The following is a 23,393-nucleotide window of genomic DNA, read 5'->3' on the forward strand; positions in this document are numbered from 1 at the left end:
TCCATCTTCTTTAAAAACAGTCTCCTGAAAAAACACAGACTCTAGAATAAAAGTTTTATCTTTCAACAGCTGTCCAAAATCCTCACTGAATAACACTTTGCTATGCTGAAGACCAAAAGATGTTGAAGTCATCAATACCCCATACAAGTACAGGCAAGTATATAAAATAACTTGCTTACATAATTATCTGCTTGCATAAAATAACTTGCTTTATCAGCTCCTTACCTGCAAACACTTTGAACCAGGAGTCTCCTCTGTGAGGTGTGTTACATGTGTGTGGAGTTGTAAAAAGAAATCTCATTTCTTGATTGCCATTCTCCTCACAACAGAGAGGATAAATTGTAAAAGTTTTATTGCAAAATATTAAAATAAATTACATTTTACAAAGACTCAGCAAATATTTACATACAGTGTGATTCCAGTGACAATCAGCAACAGAACAGACAGAGAAGCATATTATGGAGTGATAAGAATCAGAAATGTACAAACTTCAAAAGCCATACGAGAGACAAGCTGATTTTTTAAAAGGTAAATCCATCACAAATGGAATGAATCCCATGAGGCACAAAAGTTACAAGTCTACAACAGAGCTCTTGGATTTTTTTGTTTGGGTTAACAGACTTGTATATTGCTTTTTGCTCTCCTCATCAGCAGTGCTTGTCTGTCTCTACACATTCTCTCCCAGGTCAACTGGAGAAAAAAAAGTCTCAACATATACAACTGTGTCACCACTCTAAGGTTTTATTTCTGCATGTTTTGTGAGATCCATTGCCTGCAACAGATTCACAAATCGTTACTTCAGAATAATTTAACACACCACTTTCTGTATTTCCTCAGTGATTTCGTACCAGTGTATCAGATGTGTTAAGACTGTTTTCTGCGAGATATGTATCTGAAAATGATGCCCTTCTGGTAAAAAATAGGCTTCAACAGCACAGACAAAAGCAAGAAGTGTCACAACAATGTCATGAAGGATGGGGTCACGTAGTCTATAGCATGTAAAAGAGCTTTTGTAGGAACAGACTTTTTTTTTTTTTGTCATGTTTCAGGATTTTTAAATATTTTTTCTTAATTTTTAAAATACTGGCTCACCTCTGCAATGTTAGTACGTTTATAAAAAGTGGACCCATGCTTCACATAATGCAACTGGAAATACAATCTGCTTTCTAGGGAATAGCTAAAAAGAGTTTCTACTTCTATTCCATCCCTCTTTACATGTGCTTTAACCTCCACCTCCACCGCCCTACCCCCCCCCACTTTCTTTTTAAGAAAAATCCCCTTTCCTCTCTTGCCAGGAAAAGATCCATCTTGCCTATAAAAACAAATTCATTAAGACGGTTGTTAACATTGTTGGTTAGCCAAATGAAATCTTACATGGCATCCAAACAAAATGTTTCCAGATTGACCAAATAATTGAAATAATGACAAGACCTTATCGAGCAGCACTGGGAAATTCACTCAGAGGCACTTTTGGGGCTGAATAGCTCAAAATCCAGCTTGGACACCCCTCTAACTCATTACATGTAAATCCAAAGGCAGAAAGACACTAATTTAGATACCCCAGGCAGTTACTTTTCTCAAGACATGGAAGACAGGCAGAAAAAAAGCTGTCTTGCTCAGCACTTTGGTAGTTCTGAGATGGCACCATAATTTTAAAAAACCCTGGGAAATGGTTTAACTTTTTGGAGAGCATCAATATCAAAGCTATGCACCAACTAAACCCCTCTAGAACACTGAAAATAAGTAGGGCTTAATGAGACCAGTTGTGTTGGCCCCTGTGTAAAAAGGAATTTTTTCCCAGTGTTAGTATTACATTAAGGCACATGGTGGGATGTCTTGAGAACAGTTTTGTGAGGTGTGATCATGTTTCCCCAAAAAAGCGGGAATATTGTACTTTGTTTTAATAAATTTAAACTATTACTTTAAATCCCATGATACTTATTATGCAGACTTACAGTCTATGCTGACTACACTGGGAAAGGCCAGAGAGTCACTTCTAACTTGATAATATGAAACAGATCCTATCCATTCTCAGCTCTGGCGTACAAGTGCACTTCGCTACAGAGAACGCAGAGTCTGGGTTCCAGTGTGCAACATCCCCTCCCAATTAAAGTAGCCCAGCCAAGTGTCTGGGTTGTATTATTTCTGTATTAAAGAGATTTTTTCTTTTCTTAAATGAAGACTGGACAATGCTTTTCCACTTGATGCACTTTCAGCAAGCCTTTTTTCTGCCCTCACTGTCCTGTAGCTTTCTAACACTCACTAATACTGTGTTTCTTTGCATCAATAATGGAAGACAATTTGGAGAACAATAAAAGCCACATGGAGTGCTTTCTCATTTTCTTTTAAATTGATGTGGACTTGTTTAAACAAAAAATAGAGAAGGCTAGACTTGCTACACAAACAGCCTGTGTATCATGCATGTAGTTTTACCTACCACTTCTTACAAGATATAGCTGTCAACTACAACCCTTCAGATATACATATTTGAAGAGCTTGAAGTCACTTTAAAATGATGGGGATGTGGGTGTCTATTAGAAGCAAATCAGAATCTTTTTGATAGGGCCTCTCCCTCTTACCTATCATACACAAGTAAAATTCATCCAGCCAACTCTGCTCAAAATAGCAGTAATATAACATCATTTGATTTCAAATTAGGATCTCTTCAGAGATGATATAATAAAATACAGATTACCTACCAAACCAAATGATATTGATTCCACATTTTTGCCAGTGTAACAGAGTTAGCCCTAGCCTGCGTTCACTTTCTGTTTGAAAAAACTTCACATGCGTGGAAAATTCTGAAAAGATAGGTCTAAAGACAGTCCTTTGTTTCAAAGTGATGATTTCAAAATTTCCCATCAACAGGCTATCTAACCAGAGTGTCAGTTTCACATATGTCCTCCTCCTCCTTCTGTGGAAGAGGCCAGATATAAAGCTGCAGCCAATGTTTGTAGTTATTAGAAATATCTGGTAATTCAAGATTAACATTGCAAGATTCCATAAACTCTTCTTACGGAGCTAGTGAGTCTGGCAACATTAAACCAACAATGAGAATGAGACAACTTTTAACTATTCACTGAACTCTGGAACCTTTTGGACATACTGGAATGTCTTAAATAAAAAAAACTAAATAGAATAACAGAACTTGGCATGTTAAGGTTAACAGGTCTTGCTATTTTCTGTTCCAAGTATATTGGATATAAGTGAAGTTAGTACCTTTTGTAATCAAGAGCCTCATTTGAAAGAGTTGTCAGGGTTAACACATAGATATGGAAAAGAAAGCAAAATATAACCATGGTATCATTTTCTTAGTAGCCAAAACATTTGGGCATAAATGTTATGAAGAGACGTACTTCCTTCTCAATGAAAAGCCCATCTCCAAGCCAAAAGATAATACTTTGAGGAGCTCAGAGTCTAAGTTCCTCTTAAAAGAGCTGCCTTATGGCCCTAAGTCACTTGAGCATATCACAATTTGCCCAAGATCTGACATTGCCTAGCCTTCTTGAAAGTGGGATAGAATAACCATTGTATATGCACATAGGTCATACTTTGAAACAAAACAAATAACAAAGTGTAATCAACTGTTTCAAAAATCATCTCTCATTCAAGTCTAGTCTGAAGTACCAGGGCAGAGAGGAACATCAAATAACAATACTGACTAACATGCTGCACAGATCAGCAGCAGTGCTACAGGTCCCTTCTGACAGGCATTAGGGTTTTTGGAGAATATCTGTGCCTCCCAAGGTGATTTTTTTCCTCAGAAGAACAGTGTCAATAAAACTTCACCTGTACATAGATACTGTATAAGGTTCATTCAAGTATTTCCTAAGAAACGGACAGTGGAAGGACACTTCAAACATTTAAAAAGTTCATTGCTCATACATGAGCTGTGCTCATACATGCTTTGATCAATAGGTTTTCCAGTCACTTGACACTCTAACAGTTCTTGGGCTGATATGCAGTTTAGCAGCACAATTGGTGAGCTTCATCCCAGATGATTCTTCCTTGTTAGAGGGCTCCTTCTCAATCCATTCCTTTGGAATTTTAAATTTTAATATTTTATTTATGAATTTACAATTCACTTTAATTTGACAAGCACTGGCATGATTCTAGACAGATGTTTCAGATGCTTCCTCCTCAGTCTGCCAGCACACCTCAGCTCAGGTCTGTGTGTTCTGGTATTCCATCTAAAGTTTCTCATTAAGAACAACTAGTGGTTGCACCATTTTTTCTTTTTGGTGGTAACAACTTAACAATGGGCAACTTCAAAAAAATAAGCAAACCCTTGCTTTCATTTGTGATCAAAGCAGGATTCAAATCCAGACTTTCAAAGGTGAAAAGCTAATGGAGTAACCAAACGCATTTTGACACCCAAAACAGTCTCTTTGCAACAGTATAGTTACACTCCCAAACTAATTCCTCAATGAAATGCATAAACGCAGAGCAGGTCCAGTGTATTACCTAGTTTTTTCTACTTTGTTCGAGAACCATAAAATCCCAAGAAGGAATAGGACTCCATATTCAGCCGTTATTTTACAAGTTTTTCAGATAAGCAAAGCTGATGGGCTCAGAAACCAACTTAGGATGGGAAAAGGATGCTGGAGTTCATTAGTTTGGGACTTGCTTTTGTTTTCAAAGAGACAGGAGAAGCTGCAAAACCATGCTTATCTCCTTGCTCCGTTAATTTGTTCAACATGCACTGACCGCTTTCAGAAAACCATTGTCAAACATGCTTCACGTGGCAGCTTTCACATTGCTTACTGTATTATATTCATTCATCAGTTGTTCATAAGGCACAGAAAGTTCTAGCTCATTATTGGTAAAGGTAGATTCATCAGAGGATGGGAATTTTACCAAGTTTTTTGCAGTTTCAGATTCCTCTGCGAGATTATCATCCATGGAGGATTTTGACGTTTCCTCATCATCCGAGATATCTTCCTCTTCATCATCATCTTCATTTACAAATGTTATATTGGCATTCTCAAATATTAAGGGTCGATAGTCTCTGGAATCCCACACTTCGCCTTCTTCTTCACTAATCCTGTCTAGCTGGTTTACAAACATGGTTCCTTCTAGAGGGCTGTCTCCAATACGTTTGTCATGTAGCGGTCTCAGTACATGACCGTTCTGAATGTCCAGGGAAGTCTCATCATACTCAAATGACTCTGTCTTTGTGTAAGTCACCTGAGCATCTATACTGGCATTCTGCATATTTTGTTTGGTATTTTCTACCTTAATAATTTTGTCATTGTTTGTCTTCAGGGCCTTCTTCCCAATTTGCTTAATAAGATCATTGTAGGTCTCTTCTTTCTTTGAAAGGAAGCTGAAGATGTTGACATCCTTTGAGGTACCCATTTGAAGGGGATTTTTAGACCGAGGATGGTTGTCAAATGACTCTTTTCTTTTTTTCCTCCGTTTCTTGATTGCTTTGTGTACTTCCACAAACATACTGACCTTCCAGTTAACAAAGAGTGAAAGCCAAGCTAGTCCTAGATAGATCCATAACTCCACAAAATATCTGTAAAGGGCATGATAGTTTGCGTCTGGGTTTACACCTACAAAGAATTTAAAACAAGAACGTTACTGAAAGAGGACTATCGCAGCTGATAAACCTCTGAAGTTATGACCCTGAGAAACACTCCCTTCCACACTAGCAGAGCCTAGTTGTTTGAGCACTGCTTTGAGAGGTGGCAAGTGGGAATCTGAAACCCTTCTGACAGAAAAAGTTGATCCTAGGTCTTCCACTTCTTGGCTGCATGTATTCTGACCACTGGACAACAATATAAAAAATGGAAGTGTATTGGTACAACATAAAAAATGGAAGGTAATGGACCCTGCCATTGAGGTACAGATATAGGTACATTTCTTAAGAAAAAGATTCAGAATTCCACTTACAGGGACTATCTCCAAAGCCCTGAAACAAGTCAGAGGATTTTAAAGAAGCGATTTAGGAAGGAGACACCAGTATGCTCAGCATTTCCTGTTGACTAGTTCTAGACAGCTGCACAGAGAATATTGCCCAGTACTTATGCATCCTGCTTTATATACTGGATCACATTCAAAAGTGTTTAACTATCTTGGTGGCTAGAATAGCAACTTGTCTGAAACAGGGTTACCAGACAAGAACCTGAAAGAGTTACCAGCACTTGGCTCCAGACCAATAAAGGCCTTTGGTATCTGAACCACGACTGAAGAGTCAGACATAGTCCATTAGATCAGTATCCAGCTTTAACTGAATCTCCTATTCAGCAAAATGTTTTTGAAAAGCTTAGAAATCACCTTTTCGAATTAGAGTTTGGAAATATAATTCCCCCACTGCGTGTAGTGAAATATGTCATAAGATACAATTACTGACCAGCAACAAAGTCTCCAAATCCTATGGTGGTGATAGTGATGAATGAAAAATAGAGGCCTTCAATGTAATCCCATCCTTCGGTCACCATAAAGACAAAGGGAGGAATAACCAGATGGACCAAGACACCCCAAACAATGAAAATAGCTGTGCATGTAATTTGTGCCTTCCTCTGTAAAGAAAGAAGAAAAAAACAGTCAGGGAAAGATCTCCACATTTGCTTTTCCTATCCATGGCACCAAGCATCATTTGACAGTATCAGACAACTCAGAGTTTTGTGCTAACAGTTTATCAGCCATAACTAAAAGTCACTGACTGAAGTAAACACACAACTGTTTTTCTTTTTTTACTTAATGCAGAAGCCACTATTCTTACAACTACTTGTTCACCCAAATCCAAACAATCACCCTAAAAAAGCAATCAAAAAGCCACAAACAAATAAAACACTGGTGAATAACTCAGAACAAAATATTATTTTTCCAGTTCATTCACTGCACAGCAGATAGTACTCATGCTACCATAGAAGCAATTGGGAACAAAACAGGATAGAATATTTCTGTGCCATACAAACTTGCAAAGAATGTCTGTCCTATAGGTTTCTAACATAAGGGGATACGTCTGTCTCCATAGAATCTGCAAGATCTATATTTAGTATCCAAGCTTTCTACAAGAAAATTTTGTTCTCATTTTGTTTAAATATCTTGCAGAACTAACATATAAACCCAATCCCCCTTTCAGTTATTTCTATGTGATACCATTTGGAAAAATTAGTATTTGCGCAAATGTTCATTTACTACTAAGATTAGCAAGTAAATTTAGAAGCATAAGCTTAATTCATGCATCAAAAATACGTAGCATGAGGGTAAACTAGAAAGGGCCTTACCAGACTCACTCCTCTCTTCGTCAGAAACTGGCCCAGCCTCTTGGCACGTCCTCCAAAGAACTTCCCCAGAGCACTGATCCACGTCAAGCAGAGAGGAACTCCAAAGAGCCCATAAAATATGCAGAAGAGACGCCCAGAGGGTGTCTTTGGAGAAACATTTCCGTAACCTAAACGAGATAAGTATGTGCATAGTCTGTTCTTGTTGCAGAGGATTCAAAGCAATTCCACCTATGCACAAAACAATATTATGTGGGCTTCTGCTGTTTCAGATGCCCCTCACTTTGCCATCTATAAGAGCTTCAGCCTACTCCAGCTGCTCATCTTCTGAATTTGGATACCTTCCAATTCTACCTTAACAAATGTATTCTATTAATGCAGGCTGAGTGTATTACTGCATTTTAAGTGTTTCCTAAATTTTGTGCATCTTTTTCTTGACAAAGTGAGATAAATATGAAATGAAGCTCACCTAAAAGCTTATGATTCCCGAACCCTAAGCAGTACTGTTAAAAAACTTAATTAAATACATCTTCATAGAATCACAGAATGATTTAGGTTGGAAAGGACCTTAAAGATCATCTAGTTCCACCCCACCTTCCATGGGCGGGGACACCTCCTACCAGACCAGGCTGCTCAAGGCCCCATCCAACCTGGCCTTGAACACTTCCAGGTAGGGGGCATCCACAACTTCCCTGGGCAACCCAGTCTAGTGCATCACCACTCTCATTGTGATGAATTTCTTCCTAATGTCTAGTCTGTATCTTCCCGCCTCCAATTTAAAGCCATTTTCCCCTCATCCTATCACTACTTGCCCCTGCAAATTGTGCAAGTTGACTTGTGACATAGCAAGATATTTCAATGGAATTTAGTTCTTTGCTGGTCACAGAACCCAACAGGGCATTACAAAATTAGGCTAAATCAGCAGCCTATTTTCTGGACTTCAGCCAGAACTTTCTTATTCAGGCATGTTCCTAACCTTGACTTTATATCATAAGTTAGACTATAAGCTGTGTATTGTGAGTTTCAAGTAAAAAAGATACCCACAATCCTGCATAAGTTTAACAGTAAGACATTCATTTTTGTATACCTCCAGGGGGGATAGTGGGGGTTTGCACTGTAGGTGTAGCAAGGGTATAGCAAAACCACGTAGCAAAGATTTTTCTGTCAAAGCAGAAAGCAGATGAGCTCTGAATATCTGCATATCAAATGCAGAGGGTTTTACAAGTACAAATAAGTAGTGAGATTTAGAAGACATTACTTGTTCTACTTTGCCTTCTTTAAGAGATAGACAAAAAGTCCAGATTGTTTTGCAAGCCAAAACCATTGATAAATCAGTACCTTAAGAGGATGCATGCAAGCAACAGGACAGCTACACAAAAACATCAAATGCACATGCTTAAAGTATTAGTTTAACAGAAAGTTTTGTAATGCTTTTGGTTTGGGATTTTATGACTTGGAAATTTAAGTACAATAATTATTGGAACTGGAATGACACTAGTGATTCCCAAAAGCACCTTGAATCTGTTACTTATTGGAAAGGCACACATTTCTCTTCCGTATACCCATGGAGAGAGAGCGCCAAAAGAATAGTTATTATTTTTCCTCAGTGAACATATGCCACAGGCAAATCCAGCCACTGGGATTTTATTCAGTGGCTAGCTTGACACACAAATGGAAGAGTACAAACACACTAGAGTATAAAGAAAACTAGTTAGAAAAGTTGACATAATAAATACTTACCAATTGTAGTGATCACGGTAGCAGCAAAGATCACAGCATTAGGCCAATTCCAGTTGTTGAAAGTATTGTTCCCTGTGATGGCAACCCCCTGCCCAGCAGCATTTGACACAACCTGTAAGAAAACAGTTTACAGTCATTCTTGGAAATCCTGGCAACCTGAAAAAGAAACAAGTCTGTCCCTCTCAGGTATTCCCCCTGTGTTCAGACTTTCAAAATAATCAGTCAAGTTTTTTGTGAAGGCTAGTCAGGTATATTTGCTAACAATAATCATAAAATATTTAAAACTTGCTTCACTTAAATAAAATTAATGCAGGTCCTTTGACATTTAAAATGGGTTTAATTAGATAAGCTTTTACTTCATTTACTGATTTAAGCCACATGGATCTCTTCTAGAGTCCAAACACACTCCTCCAGACTGAACCAGCATTTTACCTCCAGTGGAGTTCTTTAATTCGGTTTAACATTAGGGACATCTTCAGAACTACTATCCATTTCAAGACACTGTTACATGCCTCAGCTTGACCTGGGTATGAGCAAAACATCACAGAATCTTTGACAAACCTAGTGTGATCTATATTAATTCACCTGCTGTCTCTGACAAAGTCAAACTATCTACAAGCCAACAAAAACTGTACTTTGCAGCAAAGACAGAGAAATTAACACTTTTCCATTGTACTTCATGCAATCGGACTGCAATCACTGTCCTTGAATCAGGCCCCTTTCTCATCCCATCTTTAAATCTAGCATACCGTGAAGAATGCAAAGCTTTTGTTTACAATGTTTTAGGGAAGCAAAAGTAGTTATTGATATGTCCACGGATTCAATTTTTTAACTTCTGTTCAGGTCTTCAGGTGCTCAAGAACTATTAACCATTTTCACCTTTTGTGGGAAGAGACATGGAAGACCCAGCCTCCTGTGCATTTCCAAAACTAGACTGTAGAAAACACACTGATAAAAAACCTAATGACTATTTAGTGCAGAAAGCCAAACTATCAGATGAAAATCATGCATCTCGCCAATTCTGATATATATTTCTAACCTCACAAAAGTAAAAGAGAGAAGTGATTTAACGTATTTTCTCCTAGAATTCCCCAGTTATTCAATCTTTGCTCTGTCACATCAAGCTGCAGTTAAAGCCTTCTCAGGTTACTCTGCTTTTTTCCCTTCAGTGTAAACGAAGGTGGTCTGAACAAAACTCAGAGGCTATATCCATATTCAGGCGAGGTGAAGGTATCTCCAAAAGTTGGCTCATAATGTCACCCTACTTTTTCTGCTTCCCTCAATAAAGTGTTGAACACAAAAAATATCATAAAGTAAATACCTAAAATTGGAGCAAAAATATTTTATTTTTTTAATAAACATGACAGGCAAGGTTTATCTTTAACTAGTAAGAATTTATAGGTACCTACAAACAACTCTTCCTTCCCTTGTCACCTCTTCTTTCCTTCCTACTTGAAGAAAATCTGATTTTGGACCCAGCAGAGACTCAACACAAAGTTCAACAGCTACTGAAAACATACACAAGCTAACACATGTTTTAATTATTCTCAAGACTTATTACATATCACCACCCTCCTACTCTAATAAAAATGCCCTCTTAGTGAATGTATTGTGCATACTGAAGATGCAAACAATTTAATTAAAAATGCACTTTCAACATGCAAGCTATTACAGATGATAAAAGGAGACACATTGAAAGTGAAAGAAGGTATAGAATTTGATTTTTCTCCTGGTAAACTCAATGTGCAAAACTGCCTGCGGACTCTGGATACGAAAGAATACAGAGAGAGTTCTCATCAAGGCAGTCATTTGCCATGAGAAAGTAATGTTGAAATGAGAAGTAGCCCTAAAACAGGCAGAGAAGGCAAGTAAGCAGACCCTTCCCACAAAGACCAAGAGTTCATCTGAGTAAAGACCAAAGTAACTTCATTCATTTCTGCTATGGTCCACAGATTAACTTCCTAAAAGTCCCAAAGGACATCTAAAGTACCTGATCTGTGATCTATTATCCCTGAAAAGATGTCTTGACTTTTTCCACTACTCAGCAACTATGTGCTGAATGTTATGTCAAACACCAGTCATTTTCCATGTTATAAGTGCACTTGGTTTATTGTTAATTCTTCCCAGAGCAACTCATCTCAGAGACCCACTGAAGTGGTCCATTTCTGTCATCACTTGGCCATTATCTCATTGCATTACTCCACTTTCAGTCTGAGCTAAGAAGCTCAGTTTTCCAGTATGCACACTTACTTTAAGATCTGCCAGCATTTAAGATCTAGAGGTGTCAAGGGGGCCCAGACCCAAAGGGAAGAAGCTGCTGGACTGAGTAGCACACAGCTGTCCTTCACACTCAGGCAGTTAACGTTCTGGGGGAGAGATGGCCGGCTCTTTGAGTTATGTAAACATTTTATGTAGGGAAGAACAGATACTCTTTAGTCAAAGCTCCCACTCTTTTCCTGTCCTTATTTCCACACGGTTATCTCCTATTAGTGCGCAATTATCTACAATCTATAGTCTAGTCTTAAGTTACTTTATGTCTGCAATAAGCCTGAATGTGCGCATTGCTGAACACAGTGTATGCATCCCAGCTGCTGGAGCAATGATGGTCACAAAACACACTTAGATAGCTTTGGTGCAGTGGGAAATATGTAGCTGCCTTCCAAGCAGCATAACGCTTGCCCATACTGAAATAATTAAATATTTTGGCTTCAACAAAAAACGTGAGTGGACACTATACAACTGAAGAGCAAGCATGGGGTTTCACTTGGTAGATCTCTTAGGCGATGTAAGAGATGCCTTTATTTTTGTATGTTAAAATACAGAATGGCCCAGGCTGCCTGTGCTTGTTTCTTAAACTACGGGAAATTTGCTGTAAAAAGCTTTTGCATGGGGAAATAGGAGGCAAACGGGGAGAAGAAGAGGGCAGATGGTTCAAGTGTTCTTAATATATTGAAAGATGTAATTTAGAAAATACCTTTTCAAGTATACCTAAATTCAAAAGCTGAAAACAGTTAACTAACTCTGAAATTACACATCCCCTTAGACTCCACCTCATGATAATTTGTACTGCTAAAGGCAGGACTTTATCTTCGGTCAAATGAATTTTGTTTAGTGGTGGACTTGGCAGTGGTAGGTTTACAGTTGGACTTGATGATCTTAAAGGTATTTTCCAACTTGAATGATTCTGTGAATCAAACCTCCTCTTCTCTCTCACTCTCTACCACTCCAATCCTGCACTTTGGCAAATGAAAAGGGAAAAGGAAGATCCAGAGTCCCTAGAGCTATTGCTGAAAATAAACAGACTTGCAATTGCAGAGTGAGATTTAAGACATCCATGAAACTAATAAATCTTCTAATGACATTAACACAAGTAGAAACCGAGATGCCATTTGAACATAATCAAGCAGAAAGTTTGCTCCATCTGCAGGTACTTCCCATAGACAAATTCCAGCACTGTTCCAATACAACCTTATGCTTCCTGAGCTGGGTGATATTTTTATTAACCCTCCGATGCTTAGGTTCATTCAAGATCGACCAGATATCACAAGAGTTAAAATTTCTTCTATCTTAGGCAAATGATAGAAGTTTCTCTCTCATGCTTTGGGCACATGCAACTTGCATTCCTCCTCTATGACCAGCAGTGGGGCTGAAAAGTTCTCAAAATAAATTTGAAAACAGCAAGCAGAAGCCTTGACCCACACAGGTACTGTGGATGTGTTCCTACCTCCATTTATTCTACTTCTCCATTTTCTTCTAGGAGCAAGCCCAGAGCAGCAAGAAGGTTTTCTTAAACTGAGAAGCCACATATCAAAGCATATATTCAAATCACTTCTTCCTACTGGCTTGTCAAGCTTGGTGGCTTGGTGGTAGCTTAAAAGCATGCAATATTCAGCAGACCCAACTGAGTTGGCCTTGTCTTTGTATTAGCCAGAAGGATGGTTAAGTTTCAAATTTGAACAATACCACTGAAAGGAAAAATGACTCATAACAGAATGACTTTAGCCCCTGTAGAAGTAATATGAGGGTGTAAAACTAAGTGAGCAAGCTCAGCGGAGATTGTTGTAAGTATGTTGAATATGCCACTTTACTTTGGCTTCTTGGCCTTCAGAAGAAGGAAAAATGGGACAGACCTATCACTTTCTGCCTCTGTAAGGATGATCCAAGTACACAAGGCTGTATTTTCTTTCCAGGAAAAGAAGAAAATATTATTTTACACTGTCCTTTTGGGTACTTATTTACATAAACGAGATTGCCTTCAGCCTTCTCTTCTCCAGATTGAACAGTTCCAGCTCTCTCAGCTTTTCCTTGTAGGAGGGCTGGAGCATCCTCCAGTACCTTGATCATCTTAATCACTCTTTGCTGGACTCTGTCTAGCATGACCCATGTCTCTCCTGCGCTGGGAAGCCCAGAACCAGACACAGTACTCTGGGTATGGTCCCACCAGCACAGACTAGAGGGGAAGGGTCATAGCCTTCAGCCTCCTGGCAATGCTTTGCCTAATGCCCATGACACCTTTAGCCACCTTTGCTGCAAGGGCACATTGTTAGCTTGTGTTGAACATGATGCCCACCAGGACCCCCAGATCCTTTTCTGCAAAGCTGCTTTCCAGCTGGGTGGCCCCTAGCATGTATTTCTGCATGGATCCACATGTGATTAGTGATGTTATTCTAAGAGTCAAGGACTGCAAGAAAGCTGTGATACAGGTCTTACATATCAAGCAGGAATATTTTCATATTTGGCTTGAAATGCTAGACACTTTAATAAGGATTAGCTGGGTCTGATAACAATGAGCAATAGGAAAGAAAAAGGACTTCTGGGGTACTTGCAGCCAGATAGACAGATAGCCAAACTGAAAACACAAGACAATAAACAGATTATATAAACTGGAGCAACAGATCCTGTCCCACAGGCAACCTATTACACACAAGAAGAACAGCCAGATATTGCTCAGTGCCAGGTCTCTTTTAAGGGGGATAAAGCTTCCCATGTTATTCAAAGCACTCCCTGGAACTCTGACACATAAGTCTAATCATAGTTTTTAAGCTTCTCTCAGTGGTATCAGAATTCTCTTTCAAAAAGACCAAGTGTTTCTCTGTAAGAAAGGAGATGTAATAGAACCATTAAGCCTGAAATCAGAACCAACAGCTTTCATCCTATTCTCAGAGTATAACCATGTGCATAAAGGACAATCTTGGCTGGCTGCTGCATCCAAAAGCAGAGTCCATTAAAACAATACACTGATGCATCCTTTCAGGATGCCTAGATTTTGACCCCAGTTCTGATCCCAAAGGAATATGGAGTATCTTTGCTTCTTTCTCAAAGTCTTTTAATCAAGGATGTAAACATTTAATGCATGGATAAACACTGAGAATTGCAAAACTACCAAGTACTTTAGAGACCTTTCTACAAAGACTAAAAGCTTCAACAGCAATCGCTTTTCACACTGACATCCAAATCTTTTATACAATGTGAAGAAACCAGAAAACTGTGCAGTAGTTACCTAACCATGGGTATACACAATACTGACAATTTAGCCAATCATAGTAAAACTGTCCAGCATAATAAGGTTTGAGTTTGTAATATCAGAGGAAACTCTATACTGTTGTTGAACTTTAAGCAGGTTTTAATTTTAACCAAATCCAGTGACAGCACAGCAAAACAAATAGCTGAAGTAGTAAAAAGAGCTGTATGGACATTGTAAATAGCGCTTCAAAAAATCAAGAAAAGGTTTCAAAGTAACTCCTAAATTACTTTAAATGTAAAAATAACTAAAATCCATCCCATGCAAACTGCACACCCTTCTACTTGTCCCCATTGGGTTTTGGAGTTACCTGGGTTTTCTGGCACCAGCTATAAAGTTATAGTAGCAGTCAGCTGTTTAAAATTCAACCAAAACATATTTAATTGTTAATTTTTATCTTTCCAATAATAAAAAAATTGAGACACATTACAAAGCTTTGCTGACCTGAGTAATACTCTCAGGATTACATGTAAATAAAGAGAAAATAAATTCTCTCAGTATCTCTTTTGAAGGAAAAAAAAAAAAGTCTGTGGGTGGTCATAGCTAGACTGACAGAAAAACTTCCTCAGATTTACCTCACAGAGAGGCAACACAGTCACCGTAGCTAGAAATTTCCTGCGCTGTTGGCATATTGCACTTGGAAATCTGCTAGCATATTAAGAGCAGCAGAAGATATTTCACAGGCATAGACTGAATTTGTAAGAACTTTATAGCTAGATCAAAAGTGGTAGATTCACAATGAGACTAGGAATATATTAATCCTGGCTGACAGCTGTCATAGCTCATCTATTAGTTTGTGGGTCTAGTCTTTAAGCAACAAATATATATTTAATATAATAATAAATACCATAATCTATTGCTTTGAGTTACAGTAGTTGGAGAGGCAGCAGAGAGCGAGAAGAGAGGAGAGCGAGAAGAGAGGAAACTTAAAGCCAACTGCCTTTCCCCCAGCACCTCCACTACGTGTCCTGACTGAATGGAGGATACTGCACATTAGTGAAAATATTTTCCTCACTAGAGCATCTTGGCAGCTTGGGGTTTGTGTAAGGAAAGAAAAAGAGAAGCCAACTACGCAACTAATGGTTTTACCAATGAGTAAAACTCAAAGAAGCTTTCCCTCCCCCAATTACTTTCCTTGTCTAGTTACACGAGGTGTGGATATGTAATGATTTATTAAAATTTTCTGTTTAAGCCCTCAAAAATCTTCACGTTAATATTAAACTATATATAGTCTTGAGTCTAAAATATTTCACCTCTCTTCCCAGCCTTCACTTTCAAAGACAGCTGCACTACTGCTAAGAAAATTTTGCTATGCTATTATGCTCACTTTGGCAGCTGGAGACACAACGTAGCAGAGCTGCAGAAAGATGAGAGAATGCACATGAGGTTAAATGATTAGATCAAGGCCGCAGAAATAGCAGCTATTCCAACATCATCTTTAGGAGAGCTGCTATATACTTGTCTGTGCACTGAGATTTCAAAGCTCATCACCTCCCGGAGAGAAAAAGAATCTTTTGAGGATTAGATTACAAAATCACAGCCTAGAATACAAAACAGCAGCACCCTATTTGGACACAGTTATTTCTACCAGCCTGGCACATTTAGTGCAAAGTAAGTTAAAGCCAGGTGTTCTCAGGGGAGGGTGGTAGTGACTATCCAGCCTCCAGAGCAGCTCAAAGCCACCAGAAAAACACAGATTTGTGGTTCCTGTCACACTTTTCCCCCCATCATCTCTAGTGTGATGACAGTCTTACCCTGACTGCTCACTTGACTCCAAGTTCCCAGCTGACTGAAATATGCTGGCATATGACCAGGGCCGGCACAGCAGGCCAAGTGAACAAATCTTTCAGGCTGTCTTAGCCACTTAACAGTCTCTGCAACCAGCAGGACTTAGGTAAGCTGACCTTTCATTTCCCTCTCAGCATTATCTGTGTTCGCAATATGAATTTCATGTTTGTTGGGACATGAACCGTGCCAGATGTAAAAAGAAGTCTTTTAGCTGAGTCCTGGATTCCCTACCTCACTTCTGTGGGGATGGTTTGTGACCTTTTTTGTAGAAAGAAAAATAAGAAAAGTGAACCATATTGTCTCAGTACAACAGGCAACACCCTTGTGTCTTGCTAACCTGTGAAAATTTTACTGTCCGTTACTGACCTATGCAGAGAGCAGAGTTAGAAGGTGGTTGGGGCAAGAGGTACAGGATATGAGTCAGCAGCACCTGTGTTAGAGAAGGATGGTGGGATTTAATAAATTCCACATTTATTAAAGAGGACATCAGTTGACTACACAAGTCTGGCTCCAGATCAACGATACATATAGAAATGAATCCACAGTTCATTCAGCTGCTGCGCATGGCATTTCATCCCAGCTGACCTTTAACTAAGAGTTGCTATGTTCTCCAAGGTTCTCACTAATCACAGAACTTGCACAGTCTATTTTAACAAACATAAAATATGAGGCAGAAGCAGCTTCTTTTTAATAGCACAATGAGGTTATTGCTAGTAGCCACTATCACAACGTCAAACTGGAAATGGAGTCAAAAAGTAGGAAGCAGGCATTGAGGGAATAATGTTAACTTTTACTTCTAAAAGAATAAAAACCTCACAACCCTCATGTTTGGCATATAGGTAGATGTAAATAATAAACCTAACCAAAAGCATACATGAACATCACCCAGAAAGCTAGAGAGGTCAATATGGTTAATAGAGGATTCCTTTTCCTTTATCTATGAATTGAACTAGAACAAAAATAAAATCAAACCCCGGAAAGCAAGTGTTAGTTCCAGCATTTACATTCCTACTTAGATCAAGTACAAACAGCAAGGGACAAATTTTCTCCTTGCTGTCATACACTGCATTTATGAAATGGTTGATTAAGTGCTACTGCAAGCAAAAACATACTTTGCATTTTTCAATCGTTTAATTTTAAAATACAGTTCCTATCAAAGGGCAAACATTGAAAAGTCCCACTTGGGGAAAAAAAAATCCTAGCAAAATATGGGTTTACATACTTCAGGGGGAGGTTTTCTTTCCAGCAATAGCAAGATTTAATCCAGAATGAGATGGTATTTTCACACTCCCGTATACCAATACAGCAGATATAACATTCTATCTTGTTGGTTTTCCACAAAGAAAGTTTAACTAATCTAGGCACCTTCCAGTACCTGAAAGGAGCCTACAAGAAAGCAGGAGAGGGACAATTCATAAAGGCTTGTGGTGATAGGACAAGGGGGAAGGGGTACAAACTGGAGAGGGGCAGATTTACATTAGACATTAGAAGAATTTCTTCACCATGAGAGTAGTGAGACACTGGAACAGGTTGCCAAGGGAGGTTGTGGATGCCCATCCCTGGAGGTTTTTAAGGCCAGGCTGGATGGAGCCTAGGGTAACCTGATATAGTGGGGTGTACCTGCCCATGGCAGGGGGTTGGAACTAGATGATCTTTAAGGCCCATTCCAACCCAAACTATTCTATGATTCTATTGACTCTTCATTAACCCACGCAACTTCTCAGTGTTTCATTCTATTAACAAAACAGTGCTTCTCAATGCATAAATGAATTATAGAACCAAGATTCTATTGCTTTCCCTTCACTATGCTTAACTTTAGTCTGCTGGAAACTTGGACTTCCATCTAAGCATACCTTTTCTTACCTAAAAGAGCCTCCAGCATATGCAACTTCATATAGAGCTGTCCCTACTTCTAAGCCTATTCTTTAAAGAATGCATGTAAACACATGCCTGGTTTTCACTTTGCATAGTTTTGTTACATAACAGGACAGCAAACCAGACATCATTTGTGTCTGTTAATTTAGAATACAGCACACACAGAGGTCTTGATTTCTTAATTAGGCTATTTTGTCACAATTCTTCATTGATTTTTTTTTTCTGTAAAGCATTGGAGAATCTCCTGTTCCTAGATGTCAATGTGCCCAGCATTTTTTTTTTCAAACAGCATTTTAGGCTTAGTAGATGGAGAAAGCACAGAGTGGGATACATGATCTTGCACTGGACTTTGAAACTAGACTCCAATGAAAGTTATTAAGTACATGCTATGAAGGCCGCCATGGATTGGACCTGCAGAATCCTTTTAATTTACTGAATAGCCAGGAAAGAACAGGCTAGTAAGAACATCTGATGATCACAGCGCTAAACACAGTTAGGCATACAAGATACTACAAAACAGAGAAGCACAGAAGTGGCCTTCAGCAGAGGGAAAGTAATGACTAAACAACTGTATCACTCTCCTGTAAAGAAAGCTTGTGTACGACCTTCAAAGAATGTGACTGAGTTTGAACAGGGGACTAGAAAGCATTCACATCTTAACCATGCACACTTACTGCGGAAATATTTGCTATTTAGTGTAGTTCTGAAGAAGCTTAACCTGAAGCTTAATTAGGTTCTCAGAATTGAGGAAGAACACAGAAATATCCCAAAGCAATAGACAGGATTTAAACAAGAGCATCCTTGCTATGGGTTACTGTACTACTGCACGCAGGCTCCAGGACTTTCAAAAAAATGTTGTTAGTGAAGTTTTTCAAAAGCACTTGTGTTTGGATGCAATGCCATCATAAGCTAAACTGAAGACACAATACTGTCACAGGCTCCTACCTTTATTAGGCTAACAGCCTAGAAATCCATCCTGACCTGGCAAAAGAAATCTTATTTCTAAACATACAGCTTAGTGGAAAGGAGTTTTCCCTACACCTTCTCCCAAGCACTGATGACAGCACTTTTTCCCCCTCTTTGGCATCATTATTTTAACAAACCACCAATTATGTGTGTTAAGCAACACAGGAATCTCTTTAGTAAATGAAATCTCAAAAAGAACAGAGTAAAGACTTAAAATTAAATCTGGGTTTTGTTTTACCTTCTTGCAAGTGCAATTTGTAAACAAGAGACCAAGCATCAAGCTTTCTTAATTCCTAACTGCTGACATTGACAAACCAGTGAAGAGAGGAAATAATTTGCTTAACCTGCAAAGGGTATTCTCCCTGAGGACACTACTACAGGTACAGGCATCTCTTCTTGCTGCTGTGTTCTTTTACTTAATACGCTTCCTAGCTGGCAAAAAGAACCAGGTTAGAGAACACACATTTATCACAGAAAGGAACAGTTGTTATTTCATTCTTTTAAGTTCTCATTTATTTTCTTGGTTTTTGATTACAATTTAACCATATTAAGTGATCCTTTAGAAAGGCAATCTGTTAATTAACCCGTATTGGGTAGAACAAATCATGCTTTTCAAGCACAATCTCAATTTATTAACCAGACATAGCTCTAATCAGTCACAGACAAGAAAGGGGGGAAAAGTTTTTTACATGCAAAATTAGAAGATAACAAGCTGAAATCAGGGTAGAGCGTGTATCTGAAGGACATGCAATAAATTATGAATTTAGAGGAGACATAAAGAACAATCTTTGTACTTGCTTGAACCTGAAAGACTCATAAAAAAATTTAATTGGGGTTAATATTTATGAGTCTGGAGGCCTCAGGACACAGTCCAGTGGAAACAATTTGTGAGTCTACAGTCAAATTAATTCCATATTATTACTTGGGAATACAGAAGGTAAATAATTGTGCCAGCTATTCCCTGCTTGGAAAGATGATCAAGATTAGACAAAACATGAGCAGGAGGACATAGGATATGAAAGAATTGAGGATAAATATCTTGGGTACTTCTGTAGTGTCAGCATTAGATATACTGAATATCCTTCTCTCCTCCGTGCTGTTGTCCCCTCCCAATTACAACCAGACATTCATGTGCTGACCATGTTATTATAGTAGTTCATGTAGATGTAAACGTTGATCACTGAATTCTACTCTAGCTACAGCAAGCCCCTAGGGTTGCTTCTCCTTGGAGGAACAGTGTCTTGGTATTGCTGTAAAGTACTGCAAGACTACCTGCTCAGTTAGCAGTGGTAACTAGCACCATTGCCTCCTCATTGCCAACAGAGTGAACACAAGCTTCGCAAAATGTATTGATATTTGAGTTTTTCATGCTAAGTTAGAGGTATGTAATAAACCTAACTGAGAGAGCTTCCCTGAGGACGACGCTTCCCAAGATGCAAGTGCGTTCTGGTTTGGATTTGGAGGTTTTTTTGTCCCTTGGCATGGAGAACAAGGCCCGAGAGTTTTGAAGTCAGTGGAAAATATGCTGGGAAATAATCACCATTAACATAGCAAGAGAATTATCTCCTGTGGCACAGAGAACTGGATGGGAAGCAAAGGTGCCATCCTCCTAGCTTCCCAACTTTTGCAGTAAATGAAAATTAAGAGAAAAACAGTACTTCCAGGAAAGGGTGTAGATTTAGCAGCAAATGCCTGCCTGTAAAGGAGAACTACTAAAATAAATGTCTAACTTAGGTGAATTATATCCTTCCATAAGGAAGGGCAGAATAGTAAAATACAGCTTAAATTTTATCTAGTTTCCATAAGTTCCTCCTCCAGTCTATGCTATCTCTCCTTCAAATAGCCTTAAGTAATACAAGAGTTCCAGAACTTCCGTATCTTGACATTGGACCTTACTGCCCTTGAAAGCAATATAGGTTTTGTCATCAATCTTATTTAGAAAAGATAAGGTTTTATGCAGGTAGCACATGAGTTGTGATAAGCCCCAACAGTGCTGTAAGCTTGAGAGAAGTAATGACAGAGCAATCAACTGGTATACTGGCTGTATCTTTTAGAACCATTTACTAGCATAATTTCAGTCATTAGCAAGGATGGCTCCAGGCCTTTAATTCATATTACCCAAGTACTCAAGCACTCTGTAAATCTGGTGACATTACAGACTTTGACATGCCTCCAACATATAAACACCTTTTTCAAAAATTTATTGCTCAGCTGATTTGAGAGGCCTGTGAACACTCTTGGTCAGCTGCACACTAAAGCTTTAGTTTCAAGGATAAGGTATTTTAATGGAGAACCCACTGCAATTTACTCTGCCTCTCCTTTCCCCTTCTCTGACATGAAAGTGCTATCATAACCTACAGCAGTAAATAGAAATACATTTTCTTTGTTGAACCTCATCAGTTCAGTCACATGCTTTAGTCACAACAGAGGCACATCAATTAAAAAAAAAAAAAAAAGGGAGGGCTTCAAGGAACAGCTAGATGCATGAAATCCCTTCCCTAATGTCTTGCTGTCATTCTGCAAAACATTGGTTAAACTTAGCTGGTGTGATTTCTACAATTCCAGTTGTCTACTTTCAAGAAATGGGAAAGGAGGCAAACAGGGGCTAGAATAGTGAGGAGACTATTAAGGGTCAGCCAAAGCAATTGGTACTGCAAAAACAAGGGCAGAGAGGGAATAGCATTGCTTTCATCTGTACTGCCTCAGAAACTGTAGCTTAAGTCCACAAACACAAAAGCCATTTAAAACAAAATCCTGTGTCAGTATAGGAACAAAACAAAAAATGAGTATGAGTGAAATTAAGCTGTAAATTCAAATAGTTTCTTAGCCTATGCAATAGTTTTTAATCAAAGCACTCAGCATGGCAGCATAGATGAACATCCCTGTCTAAACCAAGAGCCAGCTTAACAGTGTTTGGTTTAATTTAATGTAACTATTTCTACAGTGTGGTGTTACAGGTTAGATTTTGGATCTGAAATCCTTATTACAGTTATAATGCATTGGGATGCATATTATTGTCATACAGTAAAATCCTCTTACTAAGAGGACTTCTTTACAGAGGTTGTGAGAAAAAGTGAACAAATTCACCATTTTCTGTGGCACTATTTAAAGGCTTGCAGGTGTTCTTCCTCAAGGACTGACTGGATACAGAGTAGATGAGACATAAATACTAATGACTAAAACAAATTACTTGGAAAGAAACAACTGTACTGATAAACAGAACTCCAAAACTTTTGCAGCACCAGCTCAATTTATATTTTTTCTATTTTCTCCTGGCAAACTTCTAATAAGAGTTTAAAAATGTCTGTCAATGATGCTTGCGCATCATTAAAACACGTGTAATTTCCATTACTGAGTATGCTAGTGGTTCTACAAAGTGGACACATTGCCCTACTGATTTTGTGAAGCCTCATCTTAAGGCCACATGTAAGAGAAATACAAGTCAAGATTAGAGATTTTGTAATGATAATTTGCACTCTTACAAAGTGCTGTTCTACTGTAGGTTTACAGATGGCTGTTACATCTACAACTACAGACATAACACAAGAGCTATCCTCTTCAGATTAAACAAATTTTGCATGAAAATATTTCACCTAATAATGGAAAGAGAACACTAATCAAGGATTGCAGCAGAAACTACAGAAGGGGGGAGCAGGGCAGCGAAGTGAAGAAGAGTAGGTCTTTGTCCTTTTGTGTTGTAGAAAGCAAAACAAAAGTGACATTTTGCAGCTTTCAGTCATAAATCTATATTTTACAAAACAGTATTTTAAAAATAGGCAGTTTGAGAAATTTTCAGTCAAAAGAGACATAAGCATTTTCCAAAAAGCCCTCACATTGTGTACATGTGTGTTTGTGGAAACCCCGCTGACCTCTGCCCAGCTGGGATTTGTATAATGCTCATTGATTTTATGATCTGCAGTAAGTTCTGCGTTTTGCATTTTTCTCTGTCCTCATGCAAACTCCCCATTACTTTCCCAAACTACTTCTACTGAAAGGAATCCCCCAAATCTGAGGCTTCAGTTTTCACACAGTAAATTCATGAATAAGGCCACAAAATGATGTTCAGCCCAATCAAGGCTGGACCTAAGCACATGCCCCTTCTCCCTTTCCACAGCAAGATGAGGCCAAGCTAGCATTGCTCACAAAGTGCGAGCAGTCAGGTCTTCAGACATTTGTTGCCATTTCTGTACCTAAGGTGTCTAATATTGAAATCTGTCCTGGCTGCATTGGCAGTTTTCATTCTTACAAATGAAATCAAGCATACAATC

General features: G+C 38.6%; 1 protein-coding gene across 1 annotated transcript in view; it reads right to left on the reverse strand.

Moving 5' to 3' along the window:
- Window positions 1–248: 248 nt before the first annotated feature.
- KCNK5 (potassium two pore domain channel subfamily K member 5) overlaps window positions 249–23,393 on the reverse strand; it is a 36,011-nt gene continuing 12,866 nt past the window's right edge. Inside the window, exons 2-5 of the mRNA XM_069852565.1 lie at window positions 8,976–9,087; window positions 7,239–7,405; window positions 6,359–6,527; window positions 249–5,558 (exon numbers count right to left, since the gene is read on the reverse strand). Of these exons, the coding sequence (XP_069708666.1) occupies window positions 4,738–5,558; window positions 6,359–6,527; window positions 7,239–7,405; window positions 8,976–9,087 (1,269 nt within the window). The 3' untranslated portion in view covers window positions 249–4,737. The remainder of the gene's footprint in view (window positions 5,559–6,358; window positions 6,528–7,238; window positions 7,406–8,975; window positions 9,088–23,393) is intronic.

This window comes from Phaenicophaeus curvirostris, chromosome 2 (genome assembly GCF_032191515.1).
Source record: "Phaenicophaeus curvirostris isolate KB17595 chromosome 2, BPBGC_Pcur_1.0, whole genome shotgun sequence".
Classification (NCBI taxonomy): domain Eukaryota; kingdom Metazoa; phylum Chordata; class Aves; order Cuculiformes; family Cuculidae; genus Phaenicophaeus; species Phaenicophaeus curvirostris.